This window comes from Acartia tonsa, chromosome 6, assembly GCF_053477335.1.
Source record: "Acartia tonsa isolate MP-2025a chromosome 6, ASM5347733v1, whole genome shotgun sequence".
Classification (NCBI taxonomy): Eukaryota; Metazoa; Arthropoda; class Copepoda; order Calanoida; family Acartiidae; genus Acartia; species Acartia tonsa.
In genome coordinates this window covers 35,486,087-35,503,622 of record NC_137265.1, presented here as the reverse complement: position 1 = coordinate 35,503,622, position 17,536 = coordinate 35,486,087, and the positions used below count along the sequence as shown (strand labels likewise).

Genomic DNA, 17,536 nt, shown 5'->3' with positions numbered 1-17,536 from the left:
AACATATGATTAATTTTAACTATAAATTATTTAGAGCCTTTCATCATTTAATAGTTATAAGCAGGGCTCGGAAGCCACGTGTAAGCATCATTCTAATTGTCATATTATAACTTTAAAATTCAGCTGGGTGTCTAAACCTGTTCCTTAACTTTTAACAGACAATCCATCTTTTTGGATTTTTTTTTGTAGACAGGCGGGTTTGAATTTAAGGCTTATACGCGGCTGAAGCACAGACGCGGCTGTCGAGCCCTGTTAATAGAATAATATTCCAGTTTGATATTTCACACACTTTCTCAGGAGAGGCGTTTACATGATTTATTTATATGTAGGTGGGCAGCACTTCATTTAATATTTATATTAAGAAGCCAGAGGAAAATAAACCATTTCTTTCCTCAGGGGTGTAATTTATTTTTTACATGTTTTTCTGATTTTTACCCCAATTAGAGGAAAAAATTCAGTACTACCCTCCAAGATTTTTATCCCCCCCCCCCCCTTTTTAACTTTAGCAGGGTATAACATGCAAAATATACACCCCTGTCTTCACTTTAAATTTTGTATTAGAACATATCATCAAATGTCCTCTAACTTATGTGAAATATTATATTTCTTTACTATTCACTCATTTCTAATCCTAATTTAGGTTCTAGCTGTGCTATTTTCATCAGAGATTTCTTAATTCTGAGTGCTGGCAGCCTGACACTGGAGTTCTCGTGCCAGCAGTCTCGCATCAACCGTCCCAGGCCGGATAGCACCTGCGGTTAAATATAGTCAGTTAATAGTTTTACACAGGGAGGAAGAGGACAATGGAATGTTTACGAGTACCCATAATTTTTTCTTATTCGTTGGTTCAATAATATTGGGAAATTTTGTTAAATTTGATTGATAGTTCATTCAGTTGAGTTTCCAAACGTTTCAACCACTAATTGAATCTAGAGACGGGGTGATTTTGTGTATTATCAATGGAAATGTACATTAATTTATCGGCGATTGGCTTATCCCTTTAGATCCCTGAGTTTTAAAGCAGAATTTTTTTAGCAATGGCTATTTGGTGGGCGAATAAGTATGATTGTATAATATATGGTTATTGTTGGAGATTATCATAATCTCTGATAAAATGTTTTTCCCAGCTATTTGATATAACTGAACATTAAGATATATAAGTTTTCCGGAATTTTAATGTTAGGGGGAGATTTGAATTTTGCATCAAATTTTAAGGATTTTTTATAAAATTCGTTTTTTGTATAATTCTTTATCTAAAAGCGGAAATGCATTTTAAGTTAATTAATTTTGACCAATAGGATAGGTGGACTTTAAACTACCTGCGCTCAAATTGGTTGAATGATGTACGCCATCCAATCAGAGTGCAGATTTTTTAAATCCACCAATCACAGATGCCAAAATTAATTAACTTAAATTGCATTTCCGCTTTTAGATAAAGAATTATAGAAAAAACGAATTTTATAAAAAAAATCCTCAAAATTTGATGCAGATTTCAAATCTCCCCCTAACTTTAAAATTCCGGAAAACTTATATATCTTACTGTACATCCCCTCACGTGACCATTAATGGAAGTATTGACCAATATATGCAATATCATATAGCAAGTAAGCAACCTTAATTGACAACCAAAATTTCCCTAAAAATAAGCTAACCTTATCTTCCTCCCAACGTTCTTCAATCAAAGGCCTGAATCCGTCGACACACACCACCTTGTGCATATCCTCGAAGCCTGGGTCTGGGGCCACCATCTCGTGGAATGGCAGGGCATAGTCCTCGACGCCCTCGTGGCTCATGCAGCGCCTGGTCACCTCCCACATTACCAGGGCGAAGGCGTACACGTCGACACGACGGAAGGATTCGAAGGACTGCATGTTCATACTAAATTTAAAAAGAAAGATAAGTTTCTTAATTTTGTTATAACTACACCATTCAGTCCTAAAGGGATTGTTGATAATAGTGGGAGGCTAAACTTAAATAAAGGCTTCAAGGCAATATCATCACAAATATCGCAGACAACCAACTCATTGTTTGCACGACCTTTGTCTAGAATTCTTATCTGTGTATAGTAATACTAAAAAGTAGTGTCTTTTTAAAGTCAAGGCATTCCACCTACTATAACTATTAATGTCACACAACTGCATGACTTAGCAACAATAGATAGAAATTTTGACATCTTAAGTATTTACGCAATTCAGGCCGAGATTCGAACCTATTCTATCCCTGGTGATAGTATCCAAACACATGTGATGGGATCTTCTAACCTAACCTAACCTAAAATAAGCATAAAAACCCCTTTTTTTAATGGTTTGTCAGGACGCAGAAGGGGAAACCTCCCAAATGAAGCAGGCTTCAGTTATAGAAATTACCTCATATCTAGAATTTCTGGGCTCATGTATCTTTTAGTTCCAACTCTGGGATTCTGTGGAATATTCGTCTCTCCAGTTGTCTACAAATAAAAAAATGATAAACAAAATACCCCGGTAGATAAAAATTATTGGTTAAAAAGTTTGGACACTTCTATTTTGAAACTAACCAATCCAAACTCAATAAAATTACGCACAGATTATGATTCAATAAATAAGTTAAGGCTGTTATAAGACTTTGAGTTAACAGTGTAATTTACAGACCAATTTCCCTTTCCTCCTTCGGCTTTGGAGTCGAGTGGCGGTATTTTGAAGAAGCTATGGCTTCGTCAACGTTAACTTTTAATTAGGGATTATCTTTTATAAAATATATTTTTGTGGTTTACAGAAAATGCTTTTATATTAGATACTAAAGTTTTTGGTTTGTCCGTTAATATCTCGCTAACGAATGAAGGAAGATTAATTTGAGCTATTTCATTTTTAAATTTCAGTCTTTCAATGATTTTAAGAGTTTTTTTTCCATTGATACACCCGTTAGTAGGTTTTATAATTGAGCGCTCAAATATCAAATTTAAAATCAACAAAATTTGTATTTTGAATAACAAATCATCTAGTTGTAAAATCTATTCAAAATTATTTCTTGTATAAGTTTCAATATGAATGCAATTAAATACATATTACTATTAGAAAGAGCTTATATAATATTTAAATTTTATTTGAAATTAAATTTTCATATCTTTATGAAATATTATTTGATGGGCGATAAATTTATGTACAGTGTACACTGTACACCCCCAATGCAGATAAACAAAATAACTTCTTCAATCTTCATTAAATTACAATTTAAGTTAGAAAAGTTTGTACAATTCAATAATTATTTGAAAAAAGTCCCCAATAGGTATAAAGTGTGAACCAGTGAATTATAAAAATGTTCATAAACTTTGGGGACCAATACTATTTAGAGTCCACTGAGATATAAGGGGCGTCGTAGCTCAGTGGTAATGCACTGAATTACGGTGGTGAGAGTTCGAGTTCAAGTCTCTATGTGGCAACTCGAATTTCTCAGTCGCAATTCCTTCACACAACTTCCCCTTGGTTGTGTAAGAAGGGTGATAATTGGGTAGTTTGGATACTCAATAGTCAAGTACATAATATCAGTGCAACCCTTACTAATACCCAAGCTCCTCTGTGGAGAGCGTCAATCATTACGGTGACTTAATTTGGGACACCTGCCATACTCGGCGAGGGTGAGGTAATAAAGAGTAGGTCCCTTGAGACAGCGGGTCGAGTACTTGTACTTGAGCGTGGACCTTGAGCTGGCCCTGGTGCTAGCATACAAAAGTGTCTCGTCCTATATAAATTCAATAAAATAACTACAACTATTGGGTTATATAACTATATGTCCCCCCCCCCCCCGTAGACCATGTGCCGACTTTAAATTTGATCTTTGATATCAGCCAATAGCGTCGCAAATATTAACACAATCAAGTCGCTAAAAAAGAGCAGAAAGCAATTTGCTAGCAGACGAAAAAGTTTTCCAACACTGGATCCAGGTAGTTGTCTGGGTTATACTTGTATACATTTATTGTTGAAACCAACCTGTGTATGGGTGACCGCAAGGCCAAAATCCGCAATGACACATGTCCCGTCCGCTCTCACCAGAATGTTCTTGGTTTTTATATCTCTGTGGGCTATAGCAGGTTTTCCCTGATACCAAATATTGCTCATTAATATTATTTTTCAATTTGAAAAGTTAAGTAAGTGTCATCTATATATAAAAGTAACAGGATGTCTGTCTGTGTGTGTCTCCTTCTGTGAGTAGTTCAAGATTTCACTAACCGCTGAACCGATATGGTTCTTCTTTACATTGAAGCTTCTGTCAAAGAAGGTTATAACTATTTTTCCACCTTCTAAGAGAAATCGTACCTTGAAAAAAATACCCTCCTCCTAAATTTCAAAAACTTTTCTAGGTATTTAAATTGAAAATGAAGGATCCACCCTCACCCCCCCCTCTATGAGGCCTCTAGAGGCGTTACCGCTAATATGTATAAAAAGTAATTTTAACAATATTGATTTAAATTTTAAGACTACAATTTATAATTATTAGCAATATTTTCCTGTGTTCCAAAGATCTCAGTATGTAAATGAACCAATCCAGTAATGGTAGATAATAAAATCCTAAAAAAAATCTAGTTATGAAATCATATTAGTATATTAAGTAGCTATGCTACTCTAAAAGTGTTCGTGTTTGTACGTCAGTCTGTCTGTCTATCAGTAATTATAGGGGCAGAACAAGGACGCGCTAAAAGCAATAGCATGTCGGTTTATGTATGTTAAACAGGATATGAAGAGCAAAAAACGAAAAAAAGGATTTCTTTAACCATTCATATGTTTTAAAATATTTAATGTATGTCCTAATGATATATCATCTTCATATTTCTCTATAACATTCAATAATATTGTCTTTGTAAAGAAACTTTGTAGATATTGTTGAGTGGATGTCAAATTTGGAAATATACAACAGTTATAGCGTAGCTTCTATGCTAATAAATATTATAACAAACATTTGAAGAAAAAGGCAAACCTTCCCTTAAAGTAACCAACGCTGTTCAGCCAAGAAAACGTTTTTATAAAAATTTTGGGGACTAGTGTAATAAAGATTCCAATGTCCCCTCACTCATTGATAAGAAACATATGAAGAACTATGGAGAACCTTACCTTAAAGTCTCAACCTTACTGAGAGCAGTGCGGTTCAAATGATCATACAGGGATCCAAGGGGATGGTAATGGGTCACCAACCAGAGTTGGGTACACGAGTTGCGGCTAGTACAGTCGGATCCAATATATCCCAAGATATTCTCATGTCTTAATAAAAAATATAGTTAGGTACATGAACTATGGCTAGTACAGTCAGATCCAAGATATTATCTCTAAATAAAAATTATAGTTAGGTACATTAATTGTGACTAGTACAGTCAGATCCAAGATATTCTCATGTCTAAATAAAAATTATAGTTAGGTACATGAATAATGGCTAGTACAGTCAGATCCATTATGTCCCTATGAAAGTTAATGGAAATTCAAAATCAGAAATTAAAAGAATAAATATAGTAACAAAAATAATATAAATCATAAACGTAATCAAATTTAAAATAAACTACCTATTTAATTCTGATTTAACAGGATTATTTAAAACTTTTAAATCTTCACTTTCTATAGAAAAATAATCAATTTTGATAATTCAGACATCATGATCTAATTTTGATGAATATAATTTCTTATTATACCAACCTTATCAATAGTAAGAAATACCCAGGGATCTCAAGGGATAAGACAATGAACAATAAATTAATGCATACCTCTATTGATTATAAACAAACCACCTAACCTTTATGCATATTGAAATAGATTGTTGAAAAGTTTGGACACTACTAGTTCTAAATCATCCAATGAGAATTCAATAAAAAGTAACCACAGATTTTCAGCAAACGATCAAGTTATTGTAGCTTAAATCTTGGATAATTTACAAAACTATGTCCCCTCTCTCATAAAAGTAAAACACTAGATGGAGAAAGGGTTAAATAAATGTATTCCAACATCGCAACCGTCTTGTGCAACCTTTATATTGGGTCATTGAAAACCAACCAATGGTATCGTTTATATTACACAGCCAAGAAGCAGAAAATAATTTAGAAGCAGACGAAAGAGGTCTTTGAAAAATGAAGGGAGGTAGTTGTCTCTGTATATACATCTATACTATATATCTGTTCCTCTCTGCATAATATTTATAAAATATTTGTATCTTACCTGAGTAGAGTAGTACTGTAAATCTCTGTTTCTCTTTGCCAGGAAGCTTCGTCTCTGATAAAATAATAGAGTATAAATAGCAGGGATTTAATAATAAGACAATATTCAACAAATTTATTTAAATGAATGATGTATGACACACAAAATTACTTCTTCTGTAGATTACAATTAGTGGTTGAAACGTTTGAACACTCAACTTAATAAACCAACCAATCAAAATTCAATAAAAGTTTACAAAGTTGTTAAGCCAACAAGTAAGAAACGGTTATTATAAAACTTAAGGGATTAGTGTTGTGTAATAAACAGCTTAATTTCCCCTCCCTCCCTTTCTAAACTTATTAACTGGATGTTAAGAAATAAAGAAATCTTACCTAGAGAAAAATATTTTGACCGCAATACTTTCTCCATGCCAAACTCCTCTCCACACCTCGCCATATCTACCCTTACCAATGCATTCGCGCAAGCTTATCTAGTATAAAACAAGATTTTATTCAATTATCTATCTCTGTAGGTATTTTTTTGTTATCTAATAACTACATTCTTTCAATATGCAGTGTGGCCACAACCAAAAATATACTGATACTGAAGAAAAAAAAGGAAATACTGAAAATACTGAATCCCAAAATAAGAAAAAATACTGAAATACTGAACAAAAATATACAAATACTGAAAAAGTATTTTTTTAAATGATTCCTCATTTCAAAATTTCATATATCATAGCTTTATTATTAGGGGGATATTTTAAAGATCTTTTAATTTTGCCTCTTAGATTTTCTTGCACCAATTAAGCAGAAAATGACTGATAAATATTTTAAATAATTACAAAACTTAAATACTTTTTAGTTGAGTTAAGAGCATGCTAAAAAACTTTACCTTCAATAATCATGCAAAGTACTCGCCTTAGATTATTCATTCTATTAATAGACAAAAAAATATCTGAAAAAAATACTGTATAAAAGCATCTCAAATATCAAAAAAAATTTATTTGAGATGAAATTGAAAAAAAAATGTATATTACCATCATAGACGTCCAAGCTTTTTATATTGGGGGAGGGGTAAAATGGCGCGCGAAGCGCGCCGCAAATTTTTTTTACCCCCCCCCAAAATTTTTTACCCCGGAGGTACAATTTGCTTGGGGGGGAGGTAATTAGTAATTACCCCCCCTGAAATCTGTTGGCAGGGCTAAATTTTGTTTACTCCCCCCAAAATTTACCCCCCAGGGTAAAATTTTTTGGGGGTGGTAATTTAAATTTTATTAAATATTTAGTATTAAAAATTTTTTTTGTTAGAGATTTTTATTTTGGGGGGGGTATTTACCCCCCCCCCCCCAAATTGTTGGGGGGGGGGGTAAATACCACTTTACCCCCCCCCCTTGGACGTCTATGATTACCATAAAAAAAGCAAAATTAATGTACAAAGTTGTAGGGTAATTTAAAGGAAAGTAAAGTGAGGCGCGAAGCGCCGAAAAAAATCTGACATCAACTACTTGAAAAAACATCTTATTTATGCAAAAAATTTTGGAATTTAAGAAATAATGAAAATACTGAATAATGAAAATTTCCAAAAACTGAAAAATACTGAATAAAATTTTCAAATACTGAATATTAAGTATTTACTGAAAATACTGAACCCCCAATTTCCAAATACTGAAGAATACTGAATATTTTCAGTATACTGAAAAATGTGGCCACGCTGAATATGAATCAGTAGTAAGAGGAATTATGTAAACTTTTTTAGCTGTGGCGCAGTCTGAAATGCCATTCAAGGATCCTAAAGGATAAGACAATCGATGATAAATTAATAAATACATCAATCTATGACTTTTATTGGTTGAAATCTTTGGACCTTGTAAGTTTGTACTACCCAATAGGATTTATAAGTCCCAAAAGTGTTTTTGGCCAACGAATGAATTGAACGAATTCACAGTCAAATCTCCACTACCTCCCTGATTATAAGACAATACCTGCTTGGCCAGAGTTCTCTGAACCAGGAATGGTAGACCAGACCCGGAGCCGGACGTCATGGAATCATCAAAAATCTCTCTAAATTAAAAAAACTTTTCGTCATTACCGAGGACTAGTATGATAATAAATAGCACAGCAAATTTAAAAAAAAAACTGCTTAATGTAGGAAAAAATAAATAGCTATGATAAAAAGTAAAAATAATTCAAAGTTTATGCTATTTTGCTTTTAAGTATCAAATGTGAGGTTTTTTTATGAAAGCAAAAATGACACAAAATAACGTTGAACACAAAATCAATTAGTATATAAATAATTTCTTTTGACAGGTGTAGTAAATACATTTACATCAAATAGCTCTTAAACTATTTAGACAAAATAATTTTTAAACTTATAAAATCCGCCAATAAAAAAATATATAGTCTCAGACGGTCGAATTGATATATCCTATGATATAGATTAGCTCCTCGCTAATAATAATCTTTCTAAATTAAAATCAAATTAAATTTCTGAGATAAAGAGATTTTAAATATAGATTTTCAGTAATCACATTTTCTTTATATAGATTAAATGTAAATTAATTTCTATTTATGTAAGAATTCCGGTTACGCCCCTATAGGCCTCTAAGGGCCCTTATATGGGGGGGGGGGGGGGGAAAGAATCAACCCCCAATTTTCAGTTGTAGTTTTAATAGAAAGTTTTAAAATTTTTGGATTGAGGGAAGATCATTTTATTTCTAGGGACGATTTCTCTTGGGAGGTTAGTGGTACCCTCCCCAAAATTGTTATTGCCCTTCCCAGGAACAATGAGAAGCTACACGGTAAAGGATAACCATATCGGTTCAGCAGTTTTAGGGATCCATCAGTACAGACAGACAGACAGACAGACAGACATACACAAACACACACAAAAACACAGATCCTTTTACTTTTATAAAAAGATATATAAATTTTTTTTTAAATTCTTCTCATAAAAAAATATCCTCCCGTTTCTGTAATGTGATTATATATCACTTTACTTCTGTTAATTACATCCTTTATTTTATAAAACAAAATAATATTATTTTTTATTTTTATTTTTGAACATTCATACTTTCTTTGTGTCCTATATTTTGTAATGTTCATATTTCATAATATTTTTAATTATCTTATGAAATTAAATGAACATGTTTCAAACTGAACATTTCTTTTAGTTTTAGAATGATTTTCATAATTATTTTTTAATATTAAAATAGATTTTAAAGTACTTAAGAGTAAACTTAAAGTAAACTAAGTTCCCTCATAGACTTTGCACTTGGTTGACAAATGCAGTAGCAATTTGTAAGAATATTTTCACGCAACCTTCCCTGATATGCTCTTAAGTTGTAAGGAGGGAGATTTGTGGATTAAGATTCTACTTATCAAGCAACTTAAATTATGCATTCCCTCGTCTATGCTCCTCATTCATATGAGAGTGTCATTAATTAGGGTGGCAAATTTGGAACAACTGCCAAAGCTCGAGGGCAGGGTGATGTAATAATTGCGGGTCAGCAAATAATGTATCATAAAATACACTTAGCTGTGCGCGAAGCTTACCAATCTAAGATTGTCCTAAGGATTCTCACAACCAATCACCGTGTGCATCTGAGTCTTAAGTTCATAGAATCATAGCTACAAACAAAAACTATCATTACTACTGTATTCACTACTTTTTAATTTTTTCTGTCTTTTAGCTTATAATACGGCTACAATGCACCGATCAATTTTAGCTTGTAATTGAATCATTGTATAGATCCTGTACAGGTTTTTAACTATTTTACATAGGTTTAGTAAACTTAATATGAGATCTAAGTTTGCAAAGGTGACAAAAAGGATAATTACCTTAGCGTGGAGTCACCAGCGGCCTGAGCACGTAGACCAACCATCTCCTCTTGATACTGTCGGTCAACCTGATTACATAAACGATTATGTTAGGTACAAATACAGAAAACTTTACCAGTATGGCTTCGAAACCGATTAATATTTGCGGGATTAGAACCAGTTCCTAGTTATAATGAGAAACCATATAATATATAGCATCGTATTTCAGACAATTTTCCACGAATATTAAAATTAAAAATCGTAAAATTAATACCACTTTTGTTAGCCCCGGGGGGAAGCGCGCACATACACACACACATTTCTTTACCTGATTTAATTCTTCCATTCTTTTGTTGTGCTTGTATCTCATAATCATCAAAATTACAATTACTAATAAACCTAAAAAATTAATTATGATTATATTAAATAAATCATCATTTAATTTTTTCGATTATATTTCATTGGGGTAAAAATCTTTTTAAAAATTTCCTATTTTCTCAATAAATAAATTGACGTAATATAAATTTAACAGGATGTATATATGTTTTTCTGTTTGATTCGAATAAACAGGAATACTGTTGAACCGATATGGTTCTCCTTTTCAATGTAGCTTCTCATAGGTCCTGGGAAGGTTTAAAATTACTTTGTGGGAGAGTACCACAACCCACCCAAGAAAAATGCCCCCCCCCCACCTCTCGCATAAAAATATTTCATACTTTTTCTTTTTAAAACTTAAATTGAATAAGTATGTAAATTCACTAGTGTTTTATACTATAAAACTGTAAAAATTCTAATTCTGATGCATTTAGTATTTTTTCATTATGTAGGTAACCTTTTGTAAGTGCTTATGAATAAATAGACATTAAAAATCAAAAAATACAAACCTAAAATAGCTACCGGACAAATAACAGCCAAAAGAAGCTTCAAAATATGTCCATTCTAAAAAGAAAAACATAATAATTATTCTTTAATTTTTATCAATCAAAAATCTTTACATCGGCGCATTTCAATAACAACAGAAATTGCCAGGGATCTAAACGGATAAGACAATGGCCGATAAATTGATGTATATTACATTTCCAATGATGATATAAAAAATTACACCGTCTGCAGATTACAATAGGCGCTTGAAACGTTTGGACACTAAACAGTGCAATAAACAGCCCAATGTCCCCAACCTACCTGATTTTTAATGCTTTTAGAGATACTTGTTAAGCAAGCATATCTGTAATTTTTTTTATTTTCTCTATTTATAGGTATTAATAGTAAAATAAATTGGTAATATTAATTTTGATTAAGAGAGGAAATGAATGGCGACTGTTGAATTTATTTTAAGAAATTGTTTACGTATATTTTAATCAGGTTTTCGTATTCCAACATTTTTATTTAATAATCATAGAATATACAGATAAGAATCTGAGCTATAATATTTGGAGGGATAATTCCTAGTTATTTATCGCATCTTATTATGGACAGCATTCCGCGGATATCAAGACGAAAATATTTTAAGATTAAAACCAGTTTTAGCAGCCCCGAGGGGCGGCTAACAAAACTTATATCAATATTATGATTTTTATTTTAGTATCCATTGAAATTTGTCTGTAATTCGATGCTATAGATATTTTTTCAGCATGGATGAGAACCGGTTCTAATCCTGTGGATATTAATCGGTTTTGAAATCATACTGGAAAAATGTTCTTTGGAATCGTTTCATTTCATACCTACTTAATTTGCATTTAGAGTACAGACTGACAGACAGATGGAAAGACACTTTCTGTTAAAGAATAGCTTTGCTACTATACACTAGGTAATATGACATATTTTTGTACAACTTATTTGTCTCTTTACGCCATTTCTATATAATTATTCATTATGATATTATTAATATTAAGGTTAAAATATTATTACGTCAGTCTGAGTTAATAGATAACATGCAACGGATTAAGTTTATTAGAGAAATATGATGTTCAAATTATGATCAGAGATCTTCAGGGAAAAGCCAATGAAATATGAATTGTTGTACAACCTCAATTAAGATTTAAAATAAGTGTGGAAAAGTTTAGATACTGTTTGTTCGTACAAAATAATGAAGATTTAATAAAAAATCGAATGAGAGGTGTTTATAATGCGTTGGGTACTGGTATGATTTCCAGTCTAATTTTCCATCCCTCCCTGCGTGTAACAGGGTTGCATCGCTATCCTAAAGCAAACTAACCTGGTCTGCAAATGAAGGAACAGGTTCCTTCTCTACAACAGGCACTGGTTCCAGCTCCGGGAATTCAGCATTTTCATTACACATATCCCCTAAATCCAGAAATAGGTCAATGACAAATACAAAGTACAAAGGATTAGTTACATGAAGCGCAATTAATAAGTTTGGGTACTTGGAGTCGTGAACCTTTAAATGTTTTTGTATAGGGGGGGGGGGGGGGGGTTAATGCAACCATCTCGTAATCAGTGAGCAAATGGCACTTAGAATTCGAATTTTGATCTGGAATTTTGCATGAGTAATCCATGGTAGGTCTATTTTCCCTAAATTGAACAAAATGTTGGAAAAGTAACGGCTAACGGCTGGCGGCTCAGCAGTTTATCCATTTTTAAAACTATTTTCAAGAAAAATCATCACGAAACCTATCTCCACATAATACTCTATGCTGCTCCAAAACGTTTTCAAACGGTTCTAGCCGCTAGTTGCTGGTACTAGAAATCTAAAAATGTTTTTTTTTGTATCATTTCACATGATTTACCTAAAGCAAAAATATGTTTCAAAAAGTTGATTCCTACATAATTTATGGCAGATTTGCCCTAAAAATAGCCAAAAAACGGCTGAGCTGTTAGCCGTTACTTTTTCAACTTTTTGTTCAATTTAGGGAAAATAGACTTACCAAGGATTACTCATGCAAAATTTCAGATCGAAATTCGAATTCTAAGTGCCATTTGCTCACTGATTACGAGATGGTTGCATTAACCCCCCCCCCCCTTTGATAAATATAGGTTAGACACAAAGATATCAAAAAAAATAACTTTTATCAGTCGGTTTTTGTTTTACGTCTAATTATTATATGTCTAATTTTCGAGGCTGATAATCTCAACGGGTATGAGTAAGAGCACCAATAGTCTAGCCCCTGGATTGACAAGATATTTAGTGTTTAGTCCAGGTGCAACTCACCCATACGACATTAGCACATTAAGTGTATGTATGTAAAATTCATGTAAATTTTATAATACTAAAATTTATTTAAATTCTGTAAGAATAAAATTTTATTATATGGGTAAATTTGACAAAATTAACAAAACATCCGGCATTACATAATAATATTTTATTGGATATTATTGATTTGAAGCAATAAATTTTAATTTACATACATTTAAATATGCAAATATTTAATTATTAAGGCTTTTACTTATATATATTTTGTATATCATTATCAACAAACGTCAGATTAAAGACGTTAAAAGTGATATTAAATACTGCTTTGTTAGACGCAATACATTAATTAATAAGAGTAGAGAGAGATGCCTCTCGGCCTGAAATCGACAGTACTTGCAGACAAAGATTTTTAACTGACCTTGACAGCACTGAATAGAGTATTGGGCAGAGTGACCATGTTTCTGATGACTGTGTCGCCCATCATAGCTTTCTAATTTACAACTATACATTACTTTTATTCTTGGTATCTAGCGGCGATGCACCCTAGGGGCAATTTGAATTAATGTCTGTTTTTTTGGGGGAGGGGGGTGTCAACACACGCCTCCTTCAATTAATCAATCTAAGTTTTTAAAAAGTAAACGAAAATTGAGAGAGGGCATTTATAAAAGCGAAGCTTTTCTATAATTAAGGTCGGTCAGTACGTCCGTCGGTCCGTTACGGATAGCTTTATCGATAATTTAGGCATGTTAGAATTGTCCTATCGATTTCAAACTTTGCATGATGATTCCTGTAGTAGTTATGTCCGATTTAGAAAGTAATTATAATTTTGTATATTCAGTTCTGCCACTCTTCAAGAGTTAAAGTTCGTCTGTCATACCGTTTCAGAGCTTTGCTTTTATGGATGTTGTCATCCTTGTTTTCTATGAATTACTTGACCCATTCTTAAGCGCGCTCATTTACAAATGCATGATTCGTGCAACAGATCTATAGTATAGATGTTTATACATACAACTACCTCCCTTTCTTTTTCAAAGACCTCTTTCGTCTGCTTCTAAATTATTTTCTGCTACTTGGCTGTGTTAACTTGAGCAACAACATTGGTTAATTTTCAAAAATAAGAGTATTCATAAAATCTTTGCTAAAATGTTATGTCAGACACAGGACAACAGTAACGATAATGTATAATTTCCTGTTTTACAGACAAAAGCATGAGTATTAGTGCATCCTTTGCTGAAGTGTTCCTCTCCATGGGCATCTCTGTAATGTGGTCATACATACTCAAATAGTCTAAGAAATGCATATATGAAAACATTTTAAAGAGCTTAAATTTTCCATTGTGTAGTTTTCATAAAACACAAAAATTACTTTTTTTTCTTCTTAAATATTTTAAATGGGTGTCATTTTTTTCAAATATGAAAGTTGGTCCTTTGATTTATTATGACCGGTATTTGGTTTTATGAGAAATAAGTTTAACCTAATTAAATCAAACATTTCAAGGTTCATTCCTAACTCTGTTATAACTAATTACACAATCCTTCAGAAACTTTTCATTTAAGTCGGATTCTATTAAATACAATAATCTTAGTTCTTAAAAGGCTTAATTTATAGGTTGATATGTATGACACATCCCTGACACTAGCAGTATAACAATGAGATGCTCCAGCACAAACATGAGGGTGGCTGCAATTTGGAGCCTCGCATGAATAACATGAAAATCTAAAAAAATAATAGGTAGGTATTTTTTTATTACTATATGATTTTTAATACCTGGTTCTTATGACCTTTCAGTAACATAATTCATAAAATAGATATTATTATACATTCAACTGTAAAAGAAAATCGGCATTCAGTATTTGTAATGGTTTACTAACTAGTTGCGAATAACAGACATTTTTTTCAAGAACAAAAACAGGTAGGTATTATCCTCTTAGAATTTTTTTTTCAATTTTGAAAATTTGAGTACCCTCCCCCCCCCCCCCCCCCGACAACGAACAACTCTGGCCGCAGCGCTCGGCTCCCTAGCCTGCCTAGCCGCAAAGCTCGGCCCCCTTGCCTGCCTAGCCGCAGAGCTCGGCCCCCTTGCCTGCCTAGCCGCAGCGCTCGGCCCCCTTGCCTGCCTAGCCGCAGCGCTCGGCTCCCTAGCCTATAACCTAACCTAACCTAAACTAAAATAGTTTTACGTTGTCGATACTCAAATTTTCAAAATTGAAAAAAAATTTCCTAAGAGGAAAACGCCCAAAAACGCTATAATAACATAATCTCTACATAGGCGTCCAAGGGGGGGGGGTAATGGGGCGATTACCCCCCCCCCATTTAAAATTTACCCCTACCCTGGGGGTGCCTACGGCGTAGGCACCCCCAACCATTTAGGAGGGGGTATTTACCCCCCCCCAAACAATTTTGGGGGGTAAATATCCCCCCCAAAATAGAAAATCTCTAACAAAAAAAAATTTTTGGGGGGGGTAAACAAATTTTACTCCTGCCAACAGATTTCAGGGGGGGTAATTTTACCCCCCCCCCCCCCCAAGCAAATTTTACCCCCGGGGTAAAAATTTTGGGGGGGGGGGTAAAAAAATTTGCGGCGCGCTTCGCGCGCCATTTTACACCCCCAAAACCGAATTACCCCCCCCTTAAAAAAATTTTACCCCCCCCCAAAATAAAAAGCTTGGACGCCCCTGATCTCTACTACAAAGTATGCAGAGAGGGAAAATTGGAGAAAATCAGTATATGAATACTAACTGGGTATCTACGGGTGATTGGAAAGATGGATAAACGGACACACTCAAGTTACGAAGAAGCTGCGCTTTAAAAAATAATATAGATCATTGAACTCACCCATTTGGAGCTAGAAGTGGCAACGAATTGAAATTTCTTCCAAAATCCGCCAACAAGCTGCCAAATTCCTCATCGTTGGAATTTTCATCCACACTTTTGTCTTCACTGAAATCAAAGACATTATCAATACATAAGTACTTTTTGTATCTTTCTTCATAAGTTTAATTTGTACTTTGTTTTATTTCTTAGTATATCAACGTATTATGAAATAAATGTTTTAAATGGAGTTGTTTATTTTGAAATCGAGATATGGTAAAAATATAATTTTGCACATACATGTTTCTGTACCTACTATAATTACATCGAAAGGTTTTTTTTACCCTTCATGTTCAATCAGTTATATTTTTAGCAGATAAGAAATATGTTTATGATAACGTAAAATAGTCACATATGTATTGATCCATAATATTTTCGATGAAATATAGACGATGGAAATTTGAAAATAGAATTTCGCCAAGAGAAGCTTTACCCTAAGAAATTTAACTTTCTGTAGCTGCAATATTACATAATTAATTAAACAAGAAAAATGCGCTTTCTAACCAATGCTGTAGTCGGACTCTTCCTACAAAGTTTTATACCTACTATTAGGTCAAATTATGAAATTTTTAATCTAGATTCCATTCATATTTACTTTTATAGATTACTGAGTTAACTAGATACCTATCTGCTGAAAGCTCCTGTTCATATTCTGCAAATTTTTGCCAGTCGTGTTCGTTCAAAATTTTGTCAAGTTTGCTTTCATCCTTTACTGTCTCGTCATCTAAATAAAAATAAAATAAAAATTTTCAATTCAGATGGTAAACTTTATTCGAATATATGTTATCAGCTGGGATCTAAAGGGATAGGACAATGACCGAAAATTGATGTTTATCCCCAATTATGATACACAAAGTTACCTTTTTGTAAAATACATTTAGTGGTTGAAATGTTTGGACATCAAGCTTGATTTAACAACCAATAAAAAAATTTTCCTAAAGTTGTTAAGCCAAAAATCAGAAAAAGATATCATAGAACGTTGGGGACTTGTGTAATAAATATTAAATAGCCCAATGTCCTCCTCCTCCCAGTAATGTTATACTATATATTTTTTTTTTAATTATCATAATTAAAAAATATCATCTTTATAGCTTAATTATACAATAAAGATGCTAATTTTTAAAAAGAAAACTTTCAAAACAAGGTATCTATAATAGCAGCCGAGAAAAAATACAATTGTCAAGACGGACAATCAAGGCAAGTTTTAGAGTACCTTCGCTACTAATAAATCTATAAATAGTCACATACCTGTTGCATTTATGAATTGTAAACTAGTCAAAACTAATAAATAAACAAGTTTTTTCATTTTCTTTTATATAAAATCACTTTTTAACTTAAAAATCCATATTAATTCCTCATTAACTGTATAAATGTCTTATTGATAACATAATTATTAAATTTATTGTTTTTAGAATAACTTTTAATTTATTTTAATTTGTTGCGTTCTTGTTTTGCTTTTGTTTTGATAAAAAATGGGCATAAGGAGACATTTAATACCTACACATTTTTTCCCGTTTTAAAATTTTAATCTTTACATTTTATGTACT

General features: G+C 32.8%; 1 protein-coding gene across 1 annotated transcript; it reads right to left on the bottom strand.

The window, feature by feature from the left end:
- Window positions 1-603: 603 nt before the first annotated feature.
- Window positions 604-17,463, bottom strand: sax (type I BMP receptor saxophone). The gene is made up of 19 exons (XM_080164538.1): window positions 17,238-17,463; window positions 16,614-16,713; window positions 15,954-16,058; window positions 14,751-14,834; window positions 14,310-14,378; window positions 13,537-13,610; window positions 12,183-12,271; window positions 10,852-10,906; window positions 10,296-10,366; window positions 9,989-10,056; window positions 8,134-8,212; window positions 6,542-6,639; window positions 6,171-6,224; window positions 5,082-5,228; window positions 4,484-4,541; window positions 3,963-4,073; window positions 2,367-2,446; window positions 1,653-1,878; window positions 604-752 (listed from the first exon to the last, which is right to left on the bottom strand). The coding sequence occupies exons 1-19, from the start codon at window positions 17,293-17,295 to the stop codon at window positions 612-614; spliced, it is 1,767 nt and encodes a 588-aa protein (XP_080020664.1). The 5' UTR covers window positions 17,296-17,463; the 3' UTR covers window positions 604-611.
- Between the last annotated feature and the right edge of the window lie 73 nt (window positions 17,464-17,536).